The 16522-nt window shown below is 51.3% G+C and overlaps 1 protein-coding gene across 5 annotated transcripts in view; it reads right to left on the bottom strand.

The window, feature by feature from the left end:
- The window catches only part of DYSF (dysferlin), an 80980-nt gene that overhangs the window by 18741 nt on the left and 45717 nt on the right, over positions 1-16522 (bottom strand). For 3 of the 5 annotated variants that reach the window (XM_069014842.1, XM_069014840.1, XM_069014841.1), the window contains 8 exons: positions 16125-16198; positions 12271-12333; positions 8633-8731; positions 7948-8076; positions 7045-7200; positions 5681-5772; positions 3330-3500; positions 2726-2868 (listed from right to left, as the gene is read on the bottom strand). In XM_069014842.1, the coding sequence (XP_068870943.1) occupies positions 2726-2868; positions 3330-3500; positions 5681-5772; positions 7045-7200; positions 7948-8076; positions 8633-8731; positions 12271-12333; positions 16125-16198 (927 nt within the window). The remainder of the gene's footprint in view (positions 1-2725; positions 2869-3329; positions 3501-5680; positions 5773-7044; positions 7201-7947; positions 8077-8632; positions 8732-12270; positions 12334-16124; positions 16199-16522) is intronic. The other 2 variants (XM_069014845.1, XM_069014843.1) reach the window with 1 other exon arrangement.

Raw genomic sequence — 16522 nt, 5'->3', positions numbered from 1 at the left:
AAAGATGGGAATGGGAGGAGGAAGGACATGGAGACACCACCAGCACAGCCTGGGGGTTGTTCCAAGCTCCTACTTCAGTCCAAGTCCCTGCTCCAGTCCCACCAGGATATTTGTGGTCCTCCATGCATGGAAGACCTGGAATTATCTCCTCCTCCTCCCCGCTCCACACCAGCCCCTGATCCTGCCTCAAATGGGCCAAAATTCCTCAATAATGGACATTCCTGCCTTCTCTTCCTGGTCAGAATCCATCCATCCATCCATCCATCCATCCATCCATCCATCCATCCATCCATCCATCCATCCCTCCATCCCTCCATCCCTCCATCCCGGTACGGCCAATGGCCAATTCCTGCCTCCCCATCCCATTCCTGGGATGGGACACAATGCCCTATCCTTGGATATCAGGAAAGTGGTGGAGTCCCCACCCCTGGAGGTGTCCAAGAAAAAATTGGAAATGACATTTGGACAAGGTTGGACTCGATCTTGGACATCTTTTCCAACCTGAATTCTGAGATTCCAGGATCTTCAAGGACTTTCCCAACCTAAAAGATTCCCTGATTCTCTGAATCCAACCCAAACAATCCCAAAATCCCAGGCTGGGATTGGTGGACTTCACCCCACTCTAGTCATGCACCTTCCAGGACCTTTGAAGCACAACACACTCCATAAATATTATTCCAACTCCACCAAATCCAGGTGAGATATCCCAGCTCCTTCCTTGGCAAGGAAGCGCTTAACTGCAGCCAGCTGGGCTAATTCCCAACGATTTCCCAAGTCCTGGAATCCTGGTGTGTGCGCACACGTGCGGCTTTACACACCGGAAAAAGAACGAGCCGCGCTCGGAGAACAACGAATCTGGGATTTATGGAATAACGGGCTGGGGGGAGAGGCTTGTAAAATCCCGGCTCTCGTGTTTAACGGCTCCAGTTTATTCCCAGTCCGGCTCCGGAGCTCGCAGCTGGATTCCAGATCTGCTCCGGGTCAAGCCTCGGGCTTTGTTCTGCTGTTTGAACTCGCGGCCATTAAAGCAGGCGAAGGTGACAGCAGGCACTGGCACGGGGGGGGACACATTTTAACACCTCCCCAGCTTTCCCTGGAAAATTTTTCCATAAGGAGAGGCTGTAAAGGATGTCTTGCTTCCCTTCTCCTCAGGGGAAAAGTTGAATTCCTGAAGGAATTTGTGCTTTGTTTCCCCAGAGCACAAAGAGGGACCAGCCCTGGGTTGTGCCTCGTTTTGTGTCTCTGGTGACGTCCTAAAAAAATCCAATCAAACTTTAGGTGGGATATTGGGAATTCTTCCCTGTGATGGTGGGGAGGCCCTGGAGGAGAATTCCCAGAGAAGCTGTGGCTGCCCCTGAATGTCTGGAAGTGTCCGAGGCCAGGTTGGATCTACCTGGGATAGTGGGAGGCGTCCCTGCCCATGGAGGGGGTGGAACTGGATCATCTTTAAGGTCCGTCCAACCCAAACCATTCCAGGATTCCAAACTGCAGCTCCTGGACCTGACCCAGTGGGATTTCACCTCTTCCCAGGGCCAAAACCTTTTTTTGTGCCTTAAAGAAGAGTTTTCCCAAAAAAAACACCTCCTGTCCCAGGAATGTTGGGTCAGACAGAGGTGCCATAGACAAACAAAAAACTCCTCCCCAAAATTCCAGGACTTTTTGCCCTCTTTGGTAGAAGTTGGGTTTGTCCCCCAATTCCCCCAAATCCTGACGGAATTCCCAGGTCTGTGTGTGGGATACTGTCTCCCTCTAGTGACCATCCCCAAAATGAGATTCCAATGGCAGAGCTGCTCTTCCGGCTCCGGCAGCACTTGGAATATCAGGTTGGAGCTTCCCATCCCACAGTGGAGTGGGGTTGGATTTTTGTCAATCACTGGACTGAAGGTCTGGGATTCAATCCCAAGATTTGGGACACAGCCAAGTTTGGGAATGGCTCAAAGCCAATGGGGACAGTGAGAAGGAGGATGGGGACAATGCCATCCCCCATTCCTGACCTCCACGATGTCCCCCTTCACGATGTCTCCAAGCACTCGGAACATCAGGTTGGAGCTTCTCACTCCCAGTCTGGAGGTGTTGGGTTTGGTCCAACTCAAGGTCAATGTTCCTGGATTGAAGGTCTGGGTTCAATCCCAGGATGTGGAGCACGGCCAAATTTGGGAATGGGTCAGAGCCAATGGGGACAGTGAGGGGGAGGATGAAGACAAGTCCCTCACCCACTCCTGGCCTTCACAATAACCCTTCTTGTGACATCTCCATGCACTTGGAATGTCAGGTTGGAGCTTCTCACTCCCAAGCTGGGGGTGTTGGGTTTGGTCAAACTCAAAGTCAATGTTCCTGGATTGAAGGTCTCCAATCCCAGGATTTGGAGCATGGCCAAGTTTGGGAAAAGTGCAGAGCCAACATGGACGGTGAGGAGAAGGATGGGGATGATGCCATCACCCACTCCTGGCCTCCATAATGCTCCTCATGATGTCTCCATGCACTTGGAACATCAGTTTGGAGCTTCCCACAAACATAAGGTCAACATTCCTGGATTGAAGGTCTCCAATCCCAGGATTTGAAGCACGGCCAAGTTTGGGAAAAGTGCAGAGCCAACGTGGAAAGGGAGGAGAAGGTTGGGGACAATGCCATCACCCAGTCCTGGTGATGCCTCCATGACATCCAGCTCCATCCTTGCTCTGGATAAGGGAAATTCTGCTATCCCGAAGCATCCATGACATCTTACCCAGCTCAGACAGGACGTATTCCTGCTCCCGGAAGATGATCCGGTCGGATTTGTAGGTGGGAGCTTTGTAGTTGTGCTGCAGGGAGAAGAGCTGGAGCAGCTGGGAAGGGCGGAGTTGGTCTCGCCACTGGTTGGGGCCGGAGCTGAAACCGAACAGAATCATGGAATTATGGAATGGTTTGGGATGGAAAAAGGTTAAAGATCATCCAATGCCACCCAGGGACACCTCCCACCATCCCAGGTGGATCCAAGCCCCAGTGTCCAGCCTGGCCTTGGGCACTGCCAGGGATCCAGGGGCAGCCCCAGCTGCTCTGGCAATTCCAGCCCAGCCCCTCCCCACCCTCCCAGCCAGCAATTCCTTCCCAGCATCCCATGTAAATCTCCCATTCCAGGGATGGCGCAGCCCCAGCTCCTCTGGGAGTGTCCTCAGCACGAGGTCACCAGGAGACACCAGGGATGGAACAGGATCTCCCTGGAGGAGAACCAGGACTCTGGGAAGTACAGCTCGACAAGTTCCCCTGGACAACCTTGCCATGATCCCGTGGCCACCTCAGCATCCCAATCCTGGGATCCACGGCCATTCCAAGCCCATGGAGATACCCACACGCAGTAGGTTTGGGGGAGGCCACAGCGCGCCCCGTATTTGGACAGGAAGCGATTCTCCAGGTCGATGACGGTCTCGCCGATCTTCTCATCCTTGGACAGGAGGTCGTAGTCGTAGAGGGTGACCTTGAGGTCCTTCTCCAGAGGCAGGGTGCAGCTCAGCTCGAACATCCTGGAAACGGGAGCAGAGAAATGCTTGGGAAAAGAGGATGGTGCCGCTGGAATTCCATGGGGATGGATCCACACCCACCCCATCCCACCAGTAATGGGATGGATCGTTGGTCCTGTTGGACCAGCAGTGACAGGGCTGTGTTGTGGCAGCTGAGTTTATCAAGGAATCACAGAACCATGGAATGGGTTGGGCCAGGAGACACCTCAATGACCTCATTCCACACTTCCCTCTATCCCACGTGGATCCAAGCCTGTCCAGCCTGGCCTTGGGCACTGCCCAGGGATCCAGGGGCAGCCCCAGCTGCTCTGGCAATTCCAGCCCAGCCCCTCCCCACCCTCCCAGCCAGCAATTCCTTCCCAACATCCCACCCCAAGCTCCCCTTTCCCACTGGGAAGCCATTCCCTGCCTCCTGGCCCAAATCCCTCATCCCAAATCCCTCATCCCAAATCCCTCTGCAGCTCTCCTGGAGCCCCTTTAGGCCCTGCAAGGGGCTCCCAGCTCTCCCTGGCTCCTTCCCTTCTCCAGGGGAACATTTCCAGCTCTCCCAGCCAGGGTCCACTCCCGTGATCCATGTGTGGAAATGGAACCGAACCTGCCCTGGGTTAATTTTTCCCTGGATAAATTCGTCCCAAAGAAACATCGATCCCATTTAGCTCCTCCTAATTGGACCTGACAGAGGTCACTGCGATATCCAGGGAAAAAGAGGAACAGGTCGAAGTCCGAAATCCTCATTGCCATGGAGTTTGAAGAGGGGAAGAAATGACAGCTTTGGGAAAAAAATCCTCTTTGAGGAAATATCCAAAACAGGAGTCAGGCCTGGAATCATGGAATTCCCGACTGGTTTGGGTTGGAAGAACCTTAAATCCCATCAAATTCCAACCCAAGGCAGGGACACCTTCCACCAGCCCCAGATCCACCCCTCTGGATACAAATGGATCCAAACTGAGCCAACCTCATGGATTTTGGAGACGCGGAATGTGGCGCAACTGGGAGTGCTGGAGAATCCGAGCACCACCAAAATAAATAATAAATAATAAATAATAAATAATAAATAATAAATAATAAATAATAAATAATAAATAATAAATAATAAATAATAAATAAATAAATAATAAATAAATAAAATCCGGGACTGGGGACACAAACAGGGATCAAATCCTGCTTCCCATAAAATCCATCTGATTTTCCAAGGCTGCTCCCACCAGTCCAGGCCACCAATGCTGGGACACCTTCCCAACAAAGCAGGATGGAGAGGGGGTTAAATTTAGATGGGATGTTGGGAAGGAATTGCTGGCTGGGAGGGTGGGGAGGGGCTGGGCTGGAATTGCCAGAGCAGCTGGGGCTGCCCCTGGATCCCTGGGAATATCCAAGGCCAGGCTGGACACTGGGGCTTGGATCCACCTGGGATGGTGGGAGGTGTCCCTGCCCATGGATGGGATGGGACTGTTGGGATTTAAGGTCTTTTCCAACCCAGACCATTCCATGATTCCATAATTCCTTGATAAAACTTCCCACCCTGGCTTTACACCCCAGGCCCTGGCTGCTGATAAACCCCCAGGTCCTGGCAGCTGATAACCCCAGGTCCTGGCTGATTTTAAACCCCAAGTCCTGGGAGCTGATAAACCCTCAAGTCCTGGCTGGTTTTAACTGCAGGCCCTGGCAGCTGATTTTAAACCCTCGGGTTCTGGCTGCTGGTAAACCCCAGGTCCTGGCAGCTGATAACTCCAGGTCCTGGATGGTTTTAAACCCCCAGGTCCTGGCAGCTGATTTTAACCCCAGGTCCTGGCAGCTGATTTTAAACCCCCAGGTCCTGGCTGCTGTTAAAGCCCAGGTCCTGCTGCTGTTAAAATCCCATTTCCCGGGTTTTTCCCAGCTGGCTGCCCTCCAGCTCCAGCCAATTACTTCGTGTTTTTCCCAGTTCCTCCTGCACTCTTAATTAGTGCCTTAATTACTCCCTTCCTCTCCTTAAAATCTGCTCCGGGGTGGCTGCTGGGAATGGTTATCCTGCTTTTCCCCAGCCTTCCCGCACAGGTGGAGAACTCCACAGGGACGCTTCCCACTATCCCAGGTTGCTCCAACCTGGAATTGGGTGCTGGAATGGGAAGCTCTGCTTGGCCCAGCACAATTCCCTCAATAGGACATCAAAAATTCCATGGATCCTGAATGGAATCCACACTTACTTCCCAAAGACAGGCTCCAGAGTGCAGGGAAGGTAATTTTCCTGGTCATTTATGGATTTCTTTCCCACGGAAATCTTCACGTAGGGATCGCACTGGAGGTGGGAACAGAAAGAAACACAAAAATCCCGTGGGGTTGTTGGATTGGGAGTGACCTTAAAACCCACTCAATCCCACTCTTTTCCATAGGTTGTTCCAAATCCCATCCCTTTCCCGACTCAAATTATTCTGGGAATTGGGCATCAGTTTGGAAAGCAGGGAATTTCATTCAAGTCGGATTTTTTTGCCAGGAGAAGCAAAAAAAATTCAAGGAAAAGATCCAATTCCACCTAAAAGACTTCACCTGGATCTACAGGGATCCACCATCCCAGTCACTTCCAAAAATTCCCTGGAAAAAAGATCCAGGCCAAGTTTCCTCATCATTTTTCCCTGATTTCCCTTTTCCTGCTGATTTGTTTTTTAAGGAATGGACGGGAAACAGCACTCAGGGAATGGAATGAGCACCCAAATCTTCCTTGGGCTGGGATGAGCCTCCGGAAATTCCCATCCCAGGGGAAACTTCGGTTGGTTTGGGGTTTTAAATGCAAAAAAACCATTTTTTCCCTCCTTTTTAGTGCTCGGGAATCACTTACGGGAGATTTCTAAGGAATGGAATGCTTCCGTTCCAAATCCATTGGAAAAAAAATGGGAAAATTCAAAAGCGGTGGGAATTTCTCTGTATGCTTTTCCATATATTCCATATATATATTTCCCATATTCTATATATGTATAAATATATTTATTTTTCCATATGCTTTTCCATATATTTTTCCATGTATTTTCATACACATCCATTTTTCCATCTATTTTCCATATCTATTTATCATTTTCCCATCTATTTTTCCTCACATATTTCCCATTATATTCCTTAACTTTTCCCATTTTCCAGTGGAAAGAAGAGACTTAAAAAGAATTTTCCCCTGAATTTCTGGGAATTTTCAGGGAAACAAAAGAGAATTTCCTTTTCTAACCAATGGAATTCCCTTTTTCCTGGAATTTTACTTCCATACCAGCAAAGCTTTGCAAGGAGGAATTTTGGGAAAAACGGGATTTTGTTTTCTTCGGCACCAAAACACCAAAAAAAACCCAAAATAAAACCAAACCCAAAACTCATGGAACTAATCCTGAAAAATCAGGATGGAGGAAGAGTTGGCTCCTGAAATTCCCAGATATTCCAGTGGAGGCAGAAATGAGAGACAAAGTCCTAAATTTGAAGGCAAACCCGCAAATTTTGACCAATTTTGACCAAATTTTGACCAAAAAGCTGTTCCAAGAATTGACTCCAGGAGCCAGGCCAGAGCTCTTCCAGAGTTTTCCCACTGGGATACCTTCCCGTTGGAATCCTTGGGCTGGAGGTCGAAGGCGCGGATGATGTAAACCCGGACCAGACATTCCTGGAGTCCCCTGGCCGGGAGCTGCTGGAATTGCCGGGGAGGCACAGGGACGCGTGGATCGTCGGGAAGAGGGTAAATCCTGAAGGAACCCTGGGAAGGACATGGGAATTCAGGGAACAACATGTGGATGTGGGTCCTGTGGGAGCCAGCTCGGAATGACCGGAATGAATCACGGAACCATGGAATGGTTTGGGTGGGATGGGAGCTGAAAGCTCATCCCAGATCCATGGGCAGGGACACCTCCCACCATCCCAGGTGGATCCAAGCCCCAGTGTCCAGTCTGGCCTTGGACATTCCCAGGGATCCAGGGGCAGCCCCAGCTGCTCTGGCAATTCCAGCCCAGCCCCTCCCCACCCTCCCAGCCAGCAATTCCTTCCCAACATCCCACCCCAAGCTCCCCTTTCCCACTGGGAAGCCATTCCCTGCCTCCTGGCCCTCCATGCCTTGGCTCCAGTCCCTCTGCAGCTCTCCTGGAGCCCCTTTAGGCCCTGCAAGGGGCTCCCAGCTCTCCCTGGCTCCTTCCCTTCTCCAGGGGAGCATTCCCAGCTCTCCCAGCCTGATCCAGAGCAGAGGGGCTTCACAATCCTGGAATGCTTTGGGTGGGAAAGGACCTTAAATCCCACCCCATTCCCACCCCATCCATGAGCAGGGACACCTTTCCCTATCCCAGCTTGTCTCCAATCCCCATCCAAGCAGCCTTGGACAGGTCCATGGATGAGCATTCCACAACTCCCACAATTCCTGGAGTCATGGAATGATTTGGGCAGGAAAGGACCTTAAAGATCCTCCAATTCCCACCCCTATGAGAACAATCCATGGGGACGGGGCCATTCCCACCTTGAATTCCCCCACTACTGAGGGGTCATCGCTGGAATCCTGGGATCTCCCCCGGAATAGTTTGAAGGTGTGGCAGAAGTCTGAGAGATGCTCAAATTCCTCCACATTTTCCAGCTCTGTCTCATAGACCTGAGGAGGAAAAGATGGAGCAGGGAAAAAATTCCAACCAAATCCCTCAATCCCAGGAAAATTCAACCCACTGGGAGAAATTCCCGGGAATTTTCCTCCTTATTTCCCTCTGGGACAGTGAGGAGAATTTGGGAATGCCACAGAAAATTCCAGCCCATCCCAACAACCCAGACAAAGCCAAAGTCTCCTGGAGGGTTTTTCATGGATAGAGATCTTCCAGCTGGGAATATTTTCCTTTAAACCAAGGAAAACCTTCCCTATTTGGGAGTTTGCGTTAAATTTAGGATTTCTTGTGCCTGAATCTCCCTTTTCCCTCAGAAATCCCAGATTTTCCTCCTTTCCAAACCCTTCTCAGGGTGACAGTTCCCCACCCCCTCTGCCACTTCCCAAGGGAAAACTTCCAGGGGTTTCCTGAAAGAATTTTGCAAAGGAAATGGAATTTTCCACACTGAGGAAAATGTTTCATCTTTTTGTTTTGAGCCCAGATGGAAAAAAAAAGCCTCAAATCTCAAGGAAATCATGGAAAGTGGAATTCCACCCGACGAAAGCCACTCACCTTCAAGGTGTCGAATCCCTTTTCCAAGTAATATCCACATTTTTCCCTCTCTCCCGTGGAAGCGTAAAATTTGCTCCACCAGTCGATGAATTCCTCCTCCTGCAGCCAGAGATCCCAAAGTTACTCCTTTTCCACAAGGAAAATCCCGGGAGAACGGCAGCAGCAGCTCCCAGGTTTGGGAAGTGAACCCTGCATCAACCCCATCCCTGATTTCCAGGTTTTTTGGGATGCTCCCAGCCTAAATCCGGCTGTTGCAGCCACTGTGGATATTCCCAAGAGGATGATTCCCCATGGGAAGGTGGTGTAGAGCTCCAAGAAGAATATTCCAAGAATTTGGAGCATTTTTAGGGAATTTTTGGCCATGCAGAGGGTGGTTTTCCCAGGATTTCCATGCAGGGAATTAATTTAACTCCAGTGTTAACAGCCTGAAATGTCCCATTTTTAGGCTTTCCCTGGAAATTTTTGGGATTTGGGAGACAGGGATTGACTTCCTGGTTGTATCCCAGCACCACCCAGCCTCCCCATCCCAACAAAACCTGCAGCTAAATGAACAAATCCATAAAATTCCCATCTTTCCATTAAAACCCAACGGTGCTCAGGTCTCCTGAAGGACACAACCCTTGGATGAAAAAAAAATGGGAAGATCCCACAAAATCTCAGCTCCCACCTTCACCCATCGCCTCATTCCCGGTGTGAAGCATTCCAGCTCCAAGGATGCTGCTCCAAGAGGAAAAGCAGCCACGCTAGCTCAACAATTCAATGGATTTTATAGGAATCCCGTTTTTTAGATCGCTTTGCCGGCGATCCATGAAAAATTCCTGCAAAATCCTGGTGTCTCCTATGAGGAGGCCACAAAATTCCAGCTCGGTGGCCTCACGGAGGATTCCAAATGGAATTTTACTGGATTTATATTTGAAGCCAAAGGCCCAGGATTTAATGGATGGACATTGGATTTAGTTGGAATATTCCAGAATTTCACTCTGAGGCTTCTGCCACCTCCTTTTTTGGGGGCTGGCAGGGAAATCCAAATTTTCCTTTCATCACTTCCCATTTTATTGTTTTAAAGGCTCCATTTGGCCATCGTGACATTCCACAGGTCTTGGGACACAAGGAAAACACTTGGATTCATCCCGGGACTTACCCACGGAATCTTCTGCAGCCCCAAGGGAAAGAGTTGGATTAGAGATTTTGGTGAATTTTGACCAATACTCCAATGAAAAACAGGGAGAACATAAAAAGGAGGGAAGTGGAGCAGCTGGAATGTTAACAGCGATGGACATGATTCCATTTGGGAATGGGAAAGCCGTGGGAAGCGATGGATCGGCAAAGGATGGATTGAGGGATTTCATTTATCCAGGGGATGGATAAAATTCCCTCCAGGTATCCCAAACCACCTCCAGGGATTTATCCTGGCCATGGCACAGAGGATCTCTGGGATCGGGATCTGTGCTCCCTTTCCAGCTTTTTCATGGATCCCACTGGGCACAACCGCCGGGTGAGCATCCCTTGTGGATAAATTTATTCCCTGGTGACCAAATCCTCAAATTTTCCTGGAAAAGGAGCTTATTCCCACCTGGAAAGCTGCTGCCATGATTATCCAGAGGTTTCCTGTCTCCTTATCTCTGTTCCCTCCCTCTTCCTTCTCACCACCCTTGAACGCCAATCTTTTTCCCAAGAGGGACCCGTCCCGTGGATATCCTGGGAATTATGGGATCATTTCCCCTGATCCCGTCATCCCAGGAGCAGCAGCAGCTCTGGGAACAAAGCAGGGCTGGAAGGAGGGGGATTTCTCCTTTATGGAAAAAATTCCTCCCTGAGAGGGTGGGGAGGGGCTGGGCTGGAATTGCCAGAGCAGCTGGGGCTGCCCCTGGATCCCTGGCAGTGCCCAAGGCCAGGTTGGACATTGGGGCTTGGATCCACCTGGGATGGTGGGAAGTGTCCCTGTTCATGGAATGGGATGGGAATGGGATGGGATTTAAGGTCCTTTCCCACCCAAAGCATTCCAGGATTCTGGAGCCCCTCTGCTCTGGATCAGGCTGGGAGAGCTGGGAATGTTCCCCTGGAGAAGGGAAGGAGCCAGGGAGAGCTGGGAGCCCCTTGCAGGGCCTAAAGGGGCTCCAGGAGAGCTGCAGAGGGACTGGGGCCAAGGGCTGGAGGGCCAGGAGGCAGGGAATGGCTTCCCAGTGGGAAAGGGGAGCTTGGGCTGGGATGTTGGGAAGGAATTGCTGGCTGGGAGGGTGGGGAGGGGCTGGGCTGGAATTGCCAGAGCAGCTGGGGCTGCCCCTGGATCCCTGGGAATGCCCAAGGCCAGGCTGGACACTGGGGCTTGGATCCAGCTGGGATGGTGGGAGGTGTTCCTGCCCATGGATGGGGTGGGAATGGGATGGGATTTAAGTTCCCTTCCCACCCAACCCATTCCATGAGCTTACAAACCCCGGCTGTGGAAATCCAGCCCTGGAGATTTCTCTGGGAATGCTTTCCCTCCCTCCCCAGTGGCAGTGCCATGGGTTGGCTCCCAAACTGGGAATATCAAAACCATCAGGAACATTCCAGGGGCGCAGCACTGGGAACCATTCCCAGGAGGAGCCATCCGACACCCAGAGCTCTTCCAAGGAACCGTAACTGGAGAAGCCGTGAAATGTGGGCTTGGATTGGGAAGGAGCAAACACAGCAAACAACCAATTATCCCAAATCGTTTACAGACACGGATCAGCTGGAATTGGCTCCGCTCGGCTCTGGTAACATGTCCTGGGATGGGGGATTTGTGTGTCCGACAGGGAAAGCTGCACGAGCCAGAGTAACGGAGGAGTAACGGAGGAGTAACGGAGGAATAACCCCCTTGTAGGGCTCCTCAGCAGGGAACGGACACTCAGAGGTGTCTGAGAGTCCCTCCTGAGCTCCTCTCCTCCATGAGATGCCCAGGAATCATGGAATTATGGAATGGGTGGGGACCTGGAAGCTCATCCAGCTCCATGGGCAGGGACACCTCCCACTATCCCAGCTGGATCCAAGCCCCAGTGTCCAGCCTGACCTTGGACATTCCCAGGGATCCAGGGGCAGCCCCAGCTGCTCTGGCAATTCCAGCCCAGCCCCTCCCCACCCTCCCAGCCAGCAATTCCTTCCCAACATCCCAGCCCAAGCTCCCCTTTCCCACTGGGAAGCCATTCCCTGCCTCCTGGCCCTGCAGCCCTTGGCCCCAGTCCCTCTGCAGCTCTCCTGGAGCCCCTTTAGGCCCTGCAAGGGGCTCCCAGCTCTCCCTGGCTCCTTCCCTTCTCCAGGGGAACATTCCCAGCTCTCCCAGCCTGATCCAGAGCAGAGGGGCTCCAGAATCCCTCTGATCATCCTGGTCCCATCCTTGGATCTCTCCCACATTTCCATGTCCTTCCCGTGCTGGGATCCCAGGGCTGGAGGCAGAATTCCTCCCCAAACCACCCTGATTCCCTTTGAAATGGTGGAAAACCCAAGGAAACCCCAGCAGCCAGCTGGAATTCCAATTTCCTAAGCAGCAAGACAGATTTTTCCCAGAAGGAAACGGCCCCTTCCATTTAAATCCATACATTCTCATGGATTCAGGTCATTAATTAAGCGATTAATTAATTAAGCAATTAATTAGCAATTAGAAATTAAGCAATACCTACATGAGGCAGGGCCCGGGAATCCGGGATGTTAATTAGTGCTGAGCTCGTCAAACCCTCGGAAAGCTACAAATTAAAGTGATCCGTTATCCAAGGAATTCTGGGAATGGGGATGAACACAGTTTGGGAGAAATTAAAGGGAATAATCCAAACAAATAATCCGGACCCTGCGGTTTCCCAGGATGAGGAAACCTTTGGGATGAGCACAGGGTTGGATTTTAGGGATGTTCGGCAAGAAGCTGGAATGAGGTGGAGGAAAAATGGGATATTAAAGGGAAAAATTATGGAAAAGCTGTTAGTAATTCCCAATGGAGGAGAGGCTTTTCCCTGGATACCGAGTGCTGCCAACACAGGGAGTTATCCCGGGATCCAAGGAGGGATCTGAGCCAGGCGGGTTAAAAACAGGATTGGGAATGCTCAGGATGAAATTCCAGGTCCAAGCCCAGCTCATCCTGGGCAAACCAAAACCCGGGATCACTTCCATGGGCAGGAAGCAGCAGCGCTGCTCCTGGATTCCAAGGGTTGATCCCTTGGAGGTGGAAAAGGTGGAAAAATGAGAGGTTCTTCCCAGAAAACAGCCGGGTTTGAGGATCAGGCCAATCCAGACAGCATTCCCAGATATCCAGCTCAAGCTTGTTCCCAAAACTCTGCTTCCATCCTGCCAAATCCAGACCGGCATCCTTGGGCCAAACCCCACAGCTTCCAGCTGCTCCATAGGGAAAAAATTCCTTGAGGATCGTGTTCCACCAGGATTCCCTCATGGCTCCCATGGCTGCTGGGAACGGCTCCTTTCCAGCTGATTTATCCATGAGCAGACGGAACAAATCCCTGCTCATCCCATGGACTTGTGGAAGTCCTTCCTGAGCCTCTTCCCATGGGAATGAACCCTTGGAAAACACTGGGAGCAGAGCTGGCAGGACAAGGCCTGATCCAGCAACCTCTTCCACAAATTCCACCTTTCCAAAATCCTGCTCCGTGTCCTTCTCCCAAAGAACCAAACTAGATGGGATTAGCTGGGAAAAAATCGCTTTTCCATGATTTTTAGGAGGATTTTCCTCACTTTGGGAGACCAGGATGTGATTCCCGTGCACTTAAACTCCGGCTGAACTCCTGAACCCGCCTGGAAGAGATGGATAACGCACTCCCAAACCTCAGAGCAGAGGGATTGCACCTCTGGTTGTTTTCCCAATTTTCCAGGAAAAGCAACAAAGGGATCCTTTGTTCCAATCATCCATCGGAGCAGGGAGCAAAGCCAAGCTTGGCAAGGAGGGAAAAAACTCCAGAGCCATGCAAGGAAACGCATCCATGAAAAATCCCGGCTCCTGCTTCCAACAGCGTCGCTGGAAGAGCCCCTAGGCACGAGCTGCTGCCTTGGGATCCATCCCTTTTCCCGGGAAGGAGGAGCGGGATTGTCCCTGCTGGCCGGGATTGCTCCTTGACCTCCCAAATCTGGCCCTGGATGGACGGAAGGATCCCGATGGTCCATCCACGCCCTGATCCATGGCCAGCTCCAGGAGAGGAGCAGCTTCCAGGGCCAAAATTCCGAGGTGGGAATTTTGGGTTGGCTTTCCAGGAAGAAGCTCCCTCGTCTGTCAAAAAAATGGGAAAAACGAGGAAAGAAACAAAGGGAGAAGGACGACTCCTGGGTCAAACTGAAGAATTCCGTTCATGGCAGGGGGGTTGTTAGGGAAAAGTTTTTTCTGGAAAGAAATGTTGGAATTTTCCACTTTGGAATGGTTTTGTCACATCCCTCTCCCCCTTTTCTTCCCATTTAAACTCTTCCCTAAATTTGATCCAAGCTTGGAGATGTTGCCAGTACATTTATCCCAGGGAATAAAGCTCCAGGATTCCAAAGCTCCGTCTCATTCCTTCCTATGGGATTTTGGGAATGGGATCCCCCATTGCTGGGAGCAGCTCCCAGAGCTCCAGGGGGTGTAAAGGGAGGTGTATCCCTATCCAGAGGTTTTGTTCCCAAAGGAAAAAATGGGAGCAGGTTTGCCACCAACATGGTTTTCCATTAACAAGTCACGGGAATCTGAGCAGAGAATTCCAGGGAATGCTGGGCACGGCCGATCCCACTCCAGGCATCCCAGGGCGTTCCCTCCATCCAGACCACTGGGAAAAATGGGACAAACTGGGAATCCCACCAGCGGGAATGACCAGCACCACATTGTCCGAGCACTTCCAGCACCGGGTTGTGGGAGATCCCGATTCCGGATCACGGAAAACCCAGGATCCGGATCATGGGAGACCCCGGCTCCACATCCCAAGTTGGGATCCCGCAGTGAGTTCAGCCCCCAGAAAATTCCCGCATTATTCCCTCCGTTTTCTCCCAAGTTTCTCTGTCCTGGACTAAAAAAGGGGGATTTATTCCCAAAATTCCTGTTCTCTAATTCCACATTTTCCATGGATGCGCTCCAGTTACTTCCCTGATCCAAGATGAAGCCCAACTGTAAATTTTAAGGATAAATCCTTAAATGGGAAACAAAAAGGAGGAATGAGGCTGCTTTCCCGATTTCCCAATGCTCCAATCAGGAGCATTTTCAGGAGTTGCTTTTTCCTTTCCACACTTTTCACCGGAGCCAACTTTTCCCAACTTTCCTGTCCAGTTGCTAATGGAGGCTGAAGAATTCCAGGACAAGATTCCAATGGAGCTGTGAATGGAATCATGGAATCCTGGAATGTTTTGGGTGGGAAGGACCTTAAATCCCATCCCATTCCACCTTTTCCATGGGTGGAATCTCCCGCTATCCCAAGTTTCTCCAACCCTCATCCAACCTGGCCTTGGACACTTCCAGGGATGAGGATTTGGAGTGAGCAGGGAATGAGTAGGGCCACATCCACAGGGTTTTTTTGGGAATTTTGGCCAAATTCCTGATTCTCAGCTTGATGTGGGACCCAGCCAGAGCCTGCCTTGGGACACACCACAAATATCCAATGGCAACGGAAAATCCTTGGGAATAGAACCCCCAGGAGGCACCAAGGAGATGGAAAAGAGCAGGATCCATGCCCAAGTTGCACATCCTGAATTTACCGGTTCCTCCATCCCTGGAAGTGCTCAAGGCCAGGGAAACTGAGGCAGGAAACACCTAAAAGGCAGATCCCTTCCGGAAATCTCTGGCTTTTCCAGGCCTGCAGCATCCAGGAACAGGGAGAAGGAAAATTCCAGCCCTCGATATCCCACCAAGGCATAGGAGACCACGAAAAGCTCCACCAAACATTCCTGACACCATTCCCAGCTGCTCCAGAGGCACTGGCATCTCCTCCGGATCCGTGCATCCCATGCACGGCTCGGCACAGGTCTGGCCCCAAGATTCCTTCTGCCGGAGAAGGAAACCGAGGGCTGTGGATATGGGAAGTTTCTGGAAGAACGGAAGCTCCAGGGGTGTGTCCAACCTGATCATTCCCAAGGGAATGCTGAGATCCCTCCAATTCATTGGAACCGCACCGATTCCCCCCTCCTTCCATGCTCCCCACCACCACGGATTCGGGATTTGGGATTCCGCAATCCCGTAAAATTCCTGCAAACAAGGAGCCAAACTGGGAAAAGGAGACCTGGCCATGGAGTGAGGACAGTGGAGCCTCATGGAATTTTAGCTTTCCTTGGGAAGAGCCTGGCATGGATTTCTCTCCATCGGGAAAGCAAATCCAGGCCCTCATTCCCAATGTAGGGAATGAGGAGGAGTTTGGGGTTGTGCGGATGAGGAGAGGGAGGGAAACCACATGGAAGCTGAAAAAGGATGGATCCAACCGGATCCGGCCTCGCGTGGGCACCGCTGTGTCTGTCCACCCTCACTGGATCCACCAGAGCACGGAAAAATCCCGGGATCTTCCCAGCGCTGCCGCATTTTCCGTACCTGGATGGGAATCAGGGGCTCTTTGTCGTCAATGTCGATGAGGATGTCATCCCTGGGCGTGAGGCTGACGTCATCTGCAACCAGAGCGGGGCGTGATCCCGGGATTTGGGAATCCCAGAGACGAGAAACTTTGGGATCGACCTTCAGGAGTGATCCCAGTTTCTCCAAGACCCCATCTCTGTGATCCCAACCTCTTCCAGACCCTTCCCTTCTCCCAAAGCTGATGTCCATGATCCCAAACCCATCCAGATCCTTCCCACCGTCCAAAGGTCATCGCCATGATCCCAATCCTATCCAGACTTTTCCCACCACCCAAAGTTGATTTCCATTATTTCAACCTCATCCAGACCCTTCCCACCACCCAAAGTTAATATCCAAGACTTCAACCTCATCCAGAC

This window comes from Aphelocoma coerulescens, chromosome 4 (assembly GCF_041296385.1).
Source record: "Aphelocoma coerulescens isolate FSJ_1873_10779 chromosome 4, UR_Acoe_1.0, whole genome shotgun sequence".
Classification (NCBI taxonomy): Eukaryota; Metazoa; Chordata; class Aves; order Passeriformes; family Corvidae; genus Aphelocoma; species Aphelocoma coerulescens.
The sequence above is the reverse complement of the archived record's forward strand: the minus strand, read 5'-3'. Positions and strand labels throughout refer to the sequence as shown.